Genomic DNA, 8,885 nt, shown 5'->3' with positions numbered 1-8,885 from the left:
GGGAGTTGAAGTCCACAAGTCTTAAAAGTTGCCGAGGTTGGAGACCCTTGTGCTCTAGGATGACGCGTGTACATGCTGGGGCTTCTGGAATTGCCCCGAAGCACAACGTACAGTCCCGAAATCTAAAGTCGGGATGTCAGGTTTGTGACGAGGAGCAAGGGGAAACAAAAACCAGCAAGTCATGCTTACTGGCGAGTGACTCACGGCTACTTGGAGCAACTTGCCAAGAATCGCGGCCGGCGCAAGAGGGAAAGGTGGGGCGGCCAGAGCCCCGCCTCCTCCCGGCGGGCCTCTACCGTCAATCCATAAAAGGCGGAGCTCCGAGCCGGAGCGTTTCTTCCTCTCTCGCCTGTTTTGTGTTGCAGAGCATGGGCATCAACTGAGAAACGCGCTCTTTGAACTTACGATGGAGCCTTCCTTGCCTGCCGTGTTTGCCCGACAGCACTATGTAGGAGGCTACTACCAGACTGTGAAGGTAGGGAACCAATGTCTGCCCGTGGTTGGTGTGCAGTGCGGGTTGGCTCTCCCCTCTGAACCTTGAGTTTTCCAGATATCTGGGGCGACAACTCCCGTTTTGTAGCCCGCTAGTTAGAGATGTTGGAATAAAATGATCGGATGGGGAAGGGGGGGGGGGATGAGCAGCTGCGTGCATCCTAGCCGAAATAACTCTCAAGTAACCCCCTCTGATTTCGTTTTCTTCCGCTTTTCCTTGAGGGTACGAGTCCCATTGAACTCCATGGGACTTCTGACTGGACTTGGAATGAAATGTGGTTTTCATCCTCCTGCCAATCTAGTTTGCGTGATCTGCTCTCTCACCTTCCAGCTGAGGTTGTAATCAGAATCCAGGGTCGCAGATCTTTGGATGCTTGATACTTTAGAAACTGCAGGCATTTTGGAAAAAAAAATGTACAGGCTTTCATAAAGTAACTTGGTTGTTGATGGCACAGCCTAACATCTGGTAGAGCTGAAGGCATAGTAAAGAGGGAAACAGGTAGTAATTAGAGTTGCAGGAGGATGTGCAAGAATACTGGGCTGTTTGAGATTTTGAAGGAGCTAAAGGTTGCCTTACACATAATTGGTTAGGATGTTCTAATATTACTCTGTCCTTATTTTGGATCCCGATGTCAAACCTGGGTCCGTTAATTCTTTTGCACAAAACTTTTAATAATGTGTTACTCCAAAAAGCTGCTACTCTACCTCTGATTTCTTTTAACACTATTTGCATATCTTAAAATTTCCCATTCCATTTCGTGTCTTAATAAAAATAGTGCTAAACTACAAAATTCATCTACTTGGTCTATAAATTGACTTGTATTTGTGTCTGTGTATATTGGGGGAAGGACACGGAGCGCCTGTCACTCGCCCCAGCTTCTGCCAACCTAGCAGTTCGAAAGCACGTAAAAATGCAAGTAGAAAAATAGGGACCACTACGGTGGGAAGGTAACAGCGTTCCGTGCGCCTTTGGCGTCTAGACATGCCGGCCACATGACCACGGAGACGTCCTCGGACAAGTGCTGGCTCTTTGGCTTTGAAACGGAGATGAGCACCGGCCCCTAGAGTCGGGAATGACTAGCACGCATGTGCGGGGGAACCTTTACCTTTTTTTTATACTGGGGGAGCATATTTATGTATACCTTATAATTGTTCATTGCCTTTACGCAGCAAACACGACTGCCTTGATCTTTGGTATATTGAATGTCAGGTACATTTTCCTTAGGGCATCATAGAATCAATCTAACATTCACTGCAAATCATTAGGCTCCTTAGCCAATACCCTGGCATCATCTACATTCAAAAGTGCAGAACATATACCTTCAGATATCCAATCCCATGGGATTTCTAACATCACTGAAAGCATCCATTATACTTGTTGTTGTTAGCTGCGAAGTCGTGTCCGACCCATCGCGACCCTATGGACAACATTCCTCCAGGCCTTCCTGTCCTCTACCAATCCATTATACAGTTATCCACAAATGCATTAAAGAACCATCCTGGCCTTACTCCCTTTTGTTGTTGATCAGTTGCTAAGTCATGTCTGATTCTTCACGACCCCATGGACCATAGCACACCAGGACCCCCTGTTCTCTCCTGTCTTCCAGAGTTTGCCCAAATTGTTTGTTGCCTCAGTGACATTATCTAGCCATCTCATCCTTTGCCGTCCCCTTTTCCTTTCAGTCTTTCCCAATACCAAGGCCTTTTCCACTGAGTCCTCTCTTCTAATTTGGTGGGCAAAGTATTTGAGCTTCAGTTTCTCTGCTCAGTACCAATCGATTGTAAAACAGCTTGTTTATTCTCACTCATGCCTTATTCCCATTGTATGCCACCTGTATTCCATTCAACAGCCGACCTTGATTCCATGTTTGTGCATAATATTCTGTCAGACTCATTTCATTTATCATATGGTTTCTTTATATTGTGGAATATTTTCTCACATTCATACTTTTCACAGTGATCTCTTGAAATCCCCAGATCTCTCTGGCATAATGTCACACTGTATTCTCCAAATTTTGCAAATTGTCATAATCTTTTGTACCCTACAGTCACAATCACAGTCCTGCCAAAGCCCTTTTGGGGCACAAGTAATAAACCATTGTTAGCATTCACTCTTGCTACCTTTTCCTTTTTTATATAGGAAAGCAGTAACAGCATTTTTCCAATCATGTATGGATTAAACGGCCACTCTGTAAGCAAACCATGTCCAAACTTCAATGCTTGTCCACTTAAACCATTCAACATTTTGATAATTTTTATTTGGTTTCATTATTTTTCCCTGAATCCTAATATTGATATTTACCTTCCATTCAGAATGTTAGGAAATGACTCCATATCTTCTCATACATATCTTATACTTTTCTCACAATCATTCTTTTATTCTTTTTGTTAGTCTTTTATCTTTTTCTTTTTCTTTTGTGGAACTACTTTTGACACAGCCAGAAAAGGGTCTTTCCAGATTCTGTATCTGGCATCACTTGATGTATCTAATTATTTCATCTGTCCTTTTTTAAAAGTATACAAGTAGTCCTTGACTTACAATTGGTTGCTTAGCAACTATTCAAAGTTACACTGCACCTCTCCAGGGCTACTTATGACTTAAGGTTCTAATGGCCACCCCTCCCTCACAATCATGTGATTGTATTTTGGGAATTCAGCAACTGGCCCGCTTTTATGAGTGTTTGTTGCATCCTGAAGTCATGTGACCACAATTTAGATATTTGTTTGGCAGAAAACAGCATTTTCTTACCCTTTTGGCAAAAAACATTATAGTGGTGATTCACTGCTGCAAAAGAAGGTCTTTTTTTAGACTTGGTCATGTGGTGGGTGACCTGCTTAATGACCAGCATAACTTGCCACCATAATTCTGGGTTCACTAATGATCGTAAAGTTGAGGACTACCTATATATTAATTCCCTTGCTACCAATCCCATTCTCATCCATCTAGTCATGCTCCCAAAGAAATAATTGTTTGCCCTGCATTGTATGTGTTTAGAATTTGGTACAGTTTCCCCCCAGAATTTATCGCTGGTTGTCTCATTTTCACTGAAACACAACATGCAACTATTATCCACCTATGGGTTCATAATTTCAGATACATTCCTAGCAAAGTCCATGCTACTAAATTCCTACTTTCTGACATATACTGTAGCCATTCCAATTATAATTAAATCATTTATAATATGATTTTTATCCTCAGGGTGCCACCGGTCAGAGAATGTAGATTGGTGGCCCCCAGGGGGAGATCTTTCTCTGTGGGCGCCCCGGAGCTATGGAACCAGTTACCGGTTGAGCTCCGGACGGCGCCCGATCTTCGCTCCTTTCGCCGCGATCTGAAAACATACCTGTTCGAACAAGCTGGCCTGGCCTGAGGAGGGATTGGTGGGGTTTTTTATTATCATTTTATTGGGGTTTTATTAATGTATTTATTGTTTTTATGGGCATGTATTTAATTACTTTTTAATTTTTGTAACTTTGTGTTTTATTCTTGCCCTGTACACCGCCCTGAGTCCTTCGGGAGAAGGGCGGTATAGAAATATTAATAAATTAAATAAATAAAATAAAATAAAATAAATAAATCACTTCTGCATAGTCAGGCCAATTTAGATCTATGCTTTCCTGTCATCTTACTTTTGTAGACACACAGCCTATTTTTTTTTTAATTCCATTTATATCCCACCCTTCTCCGAAGACTCAGGGCAGCTTACAAGCTTAGCAGTAGCCTTCATTTTATGTATATGCCTGCTTATTAGGGCTTTCACAGACATCCCAAGCGGCATTATTACAAAGTCAGCTTAATTGCCCCCAACAATCTGGGTCCTCATTTTACCTACCTCGGAAGGATGGAAGGCTGAGTCAACCTTGAGCCTGGTGGGACTTGAACCTGCACTAATTGCAGGCAGCTGGTGTTACTTAAGGAGGCATTAGCCCACTGCTCCACCAAGGCTCCTTCCCATTTTGTTTACTCATTCATGTTCTGTACTACTTTATCCTCTTGCTTTCCAAAGTTCCATAGGTTACTGTTATAAGATATGCTTATAGATACTGATTTCCGCTGCTTATCATAACTTTGCTCTATTGAAACATTTGTGTAATGCTTTTTCATAAGATAATTGAAGTAAGGGGTGTATCAGTCAGCTTTGCCCAGTTTTGCTCTAAGCGTGCTCTCATTATTCTGCATAAACAAGGACCTATAATTTTGGAAGACAACAGTCTCTTACCCATATCCTACCAATTAAGATGTATACATACTGTGCTCAGGATACAGAGTTATACCGAATTTTTTTTTAAATTTATATGCTGCCCATCTCACTACCCAACCAATTCTGGTTGGCCGACAATGCAATAAAAACAAGAATATAAAAAAACCCATAAAAATATCTACCTCAAAGGGCGATATGTCAACATGTAGCTACATTCCTGACCTTATAAGTGTAATTGCTGATTTAATCTTGGGGGTTGTGGGAATTAGTGGAAAAAAGACTTTATCTGTCCAAAAGGATATTTAGAAAATTGAAAGATAATTTTTAAAATGAAGAATGGCAGCTAATTTATCTACATGGATTAAAAGCCAAATTCTTTTCTGATTTAGCACAGCACCTTGAGTTAATCAGGTTTTGAAGCATGAGCAAATATTTCTGCTTTTGTAGAATATTTTTATATGAATTGTTCCTTAAAACTACACCAAACTATCTCTTTTACCAGTCAGTTAAGTCTTTTTCCCCCCCATAAACATTACCTCTCTCTACTAAACAACTTGCATCTATGTCAGCTTCCTTTCATATTAATCCAATGACTTCTAGGAGAAGCATATTAAGTCTTCATGTGCATATCAAAGAATTAACATTATGGAAGTAATTTTTACACCATTTCTGACCAAGTGCCTGCAGCTATTGGAAAATGCAGGGAATACATCTCAGACTATAATTCCTACTCTAATAAACTAGATATTCAAGCTTGGTAATTATTTAGGATGCCTAGATATTCTTGTGATACAATCCCACTTTGTTTATGGATGCAATGAGTCAGTGAGTGAATTACATTTAAGATTTATCACTTAATAACCCATTCTCTGTGCTGTTTGCTGTGTTTTTGCAAAGGAAATTGTAGACCAGAATCACAGCCTTATTAGATGCAGGTGCATCAGAAAAAAGAAGTAAAGGCTGAAAGGAAAATATTGATTAAACCTTGGGGAGGAAGGGCATGTACTTGATTGAAATCACTCTTCCTAGCTTCCTTTCTCTTTGAACAGTGTGGAACAGTAAAATAATATATCTGAAGTTTTGTTAAAACAAGATTCTAAACAGAGTAGCTGCCCATAAACCTTTTATTTTATAAGTGATCCTGGTAAAGCATAGTTGCATTCCCAGTGGAAGTTTTGGAAGTTTAAGTTGCTTAAACTTAAGTTGCTTCCCAGAGATATCCCTTACTGGAGTTTGTTTTTTAGAGGCTTCTCCTGTTATGCAGTACAATGGGGTCAATTTCATTTTAGCTCTCACCTATGTAAGAGATTATTTCTAGGCAAATGACAAGGTTTCTGAGTATAGCGTATCATTCAAGAACAAAATGAGAAAACAGCATTATTTAAAGATGCATTGCTGAATATATGTTCAAGCTACAAAATGCAGTTTTATTGTTATTCAAAGTTTATGGAATTTGTATTAACTGAAATATTTTTGTTTGCAGAAATAAAGGCACCATAAGTTAAAGATGACTAAAACGAATAAACAAGGGGTCTTCAAACTTGGTCCTTTTATGACTTGTGGACTTCAACTCCCAGAATTCCTCAGCCAACATGCCTGGCTGAAGAATTCTGGGAGTTGAAGTCCACAAGTCATGAAAGGACCAAGTTTGAAGAGCCCTGGGCTAAACTATATAATGAACAATTGAGGGAACTAGGTATGTTTATTCTAATGAAGAGTGCGAGTGAAATCACAGCAGTATTTCAGTACTGAGGGGCTATCACAGAAAACAGGGGTTTGACCTATTCTCCAAAACACCTGAGTGGGCAGGACAAGAAGTAATGGGTGGAAAGTCATTAAACAGAGATCCAATCTAGAAATAAGGAGAAATTTCCTGACAATGCGAACAATTAACCATTGGAACAGCTTGCCTCTGGAAGTTATTACATCACTGGAGGTTTTGAAAAAGAGATTGGACAGCCATTTGTCCAGAATGGTACAGAGCAGGGGTCTTCAAACTTGGCCCTTTTATGACTTATGGACTTCAACTCCCAGAATTCCTCAGCCAGCATGCCTGGCTGAGGAATTCTTGGAGTTGAAGTCCACAAGTCATAAAAGGGCCAAGTTTGAAGACCCCTGGTATAGTGTCTCCTGCTCAAGCATAAGGTTGGACTAGAAGAATTTTAAGGTCCCTTCCAACCCTGTTCTGTTCTGTTCCATTCCATTCCTTTCAATTCCATTCCATTCTTCTATGTTTTATGAAAAAAACAGTGTTCATATAACTAAAGCATGTAGTCCCCAATCCATTGATTTTGGAGCATTTAAGGAATGCTGATGTAGGCTGGAATGGTATGCCTACCTTGCAGATATATGGAAAGCAGGCTGATAGACAAGTTTTCACATTGTGTCTCACAGTAGTTCAGATAAAGATGGAATTAAACACCGCCAGTTGTTCAGGGTTGACTGCATTTGATTGCATTAAGCCAAGTAGTTTAATTATCTTTTCCCAGTAGCATCCAAATTACTCCCCACCTCTTAGTTTACCCTCCCTCCCCCCGGATTTCTTATCACGAAGTAATAATATTTCCACTTCACCTTTGAGTTTTAGTACTGCTTTTGGATATTGATCATTTTCTATATTTTCTCTGCTCAGGCACACCGTGAAGGAGCTTTTCTTAAACTACTTGAAGGGCACAGGCAAATGAAACAGGCTTCATATGACTATGATCTGATTGTCATTGGAGGAGGTTCTGGGGGACTGGCAGCTTCAAAGGTAAGATCAGCCAAGCTAGAGTCACAAAAAATATTCTAATAGCTAGAATTTGTTCCAGTATGTTTTGGCAGAGTCTAGGAAATGAGCTTCCTGTTTATAAGCCACCGATTGGTTTGTGGAATGCAGAATACATTTTATATTTCATACAGCTTTCCTAATCGGCTTCCTGCCATCTATGTTAGCCGTAGTAAGAAAGTCAGTAATTTTAATCGCAGCACATCTGCAAATTGGAGAACTGTGCTATATAATCAGTGTGGCAGGGGACGTTGCTATACAGCCCTATGGAAAACTTCAAACTATTCCCTATAGATCCATGTCAAAGAGTATTTCTCAAATACTTTGAGAATCCCTTTAAAAATGATATAAACCTAACAAAAGATTACATTGGACTGAAATCTAGTCATATCTCCTGATAACTTGAGTTGATATATTAAGGTATGCCCTCATCAGCCTTCCAGATATTTTAGAAATGACTCTCAGCATAATCTTCAGCAACTGGAGGGCAAATTAAAGACTGAAAAAACTGATCTAAAGAGAATTATTTGAAACATTTAATTAATAAACCATCTTGTTTGAGAATCTGTTCAAAATAAATGAAAAATAATTAACTGCCTATTTTACCTTCGTGGGGAAATGTGTAACCATATTTCCAATTCTTTTGGTGGGAATAAAGTATGAGATGTTAGTGTTAATAGTTTTGAAGGATAAAAAATTTGAATTCCCTTTTCATCTAAAGTGTCATATTTATATTTTAAAATAAAATATGTATCCAGCTGCCGTTGGAAACATGGTTGCCAGCAGTAAATATCTGAAGTGGGAGGGAATAAAAATAGAAATTGAAATATACCAACAGCCCTTGTTATATAGTTCAGCAGCTATATTATCTTTGATTCTTAGAACAATTTAATTTCTTAGAAGAAACTTTCTTGCTCCATTTACATTTTTCTTCCCAATAGTAATTAAAATGGACTTATGGGTCTTGGTGGTCCAGATGAGGTTTATGCTCTTCTAGAGTTGTGGTTGATATCTTGAAAGATTAGTCTGGTTGATTAATTATAATATCTTGTGTATTTCATTGGGGTTTGGGTGTATTTTGGTTTGCTGGAGAAAACAATCTATTTAACCCACTATTAGAATGTGAAACTTTCTTCCTGAAGTTTGTTCATCTTTAAATCCTCCATCAGCTAGAAGAGCAATTCAAACTTAACATAAAACCATAGCATTATATTATAATAATATGGTAAGTTGACATATATTGAGTTGGACCATCTATTTTAGTATTGCTTGTAGAAAGTGCCTCAGGATTTTAGGCAGGAAATCTTTTCAGTGCTAATTAAAGAAATCAGAACTTGATCCTTCAACCATTCATAGTTAGACTGAGTAGTCCATGACTAAATCATGGTTTTGCCATTTTCCAAGCTTGAATAGACTAAAAAAAA

General features: G+C 39.3%; 1 protein-coding gene across 1 annotated transcript in view; it reads left to right on the top strand.

Annotated features, from left to right (window-relative positions):
- The first annotated feature begins 325 nt into the window (after window positions 1-325).
- The window catches only part of TXNRD1 (thioredoxin reductase 1), a 33,829-nt gene continuing 25,269 nt past the window's right edge, over window positions 326-8,885 (top strand). Inside the window, exons 1-2 of the mRNA XM_083366206.1 lie at window positions 326-475; window positions 7,327-7,446. Coding sequence (XP_083222332.1) covers window positions 407-475; window positions 7,327-7,446 — 189 coding nt within the window. The 5' untranslated portion in view covers window positions 326-406. The remainder of the gene's footprint in view (window positions 476-7,326; window positions 7,447-8,885) is intronic.

Source organism: Vipera ursinii, assembly GCF_947247035.1.
Source record: "Vipera ursinii genome assembly, chromosome: 6".
Classification (NCBI taxonomy): domain Eukaryota; kingdom Metazoa; phylum Chordata; class Lepidosauria; order Squamata; family Viperidae; genus Vipera; species Vipera ursinii.
Note: the sequence above shows the minus strand (reverse complement) of the source record. Positions and strands in the feature narration are given on the sequence as shown.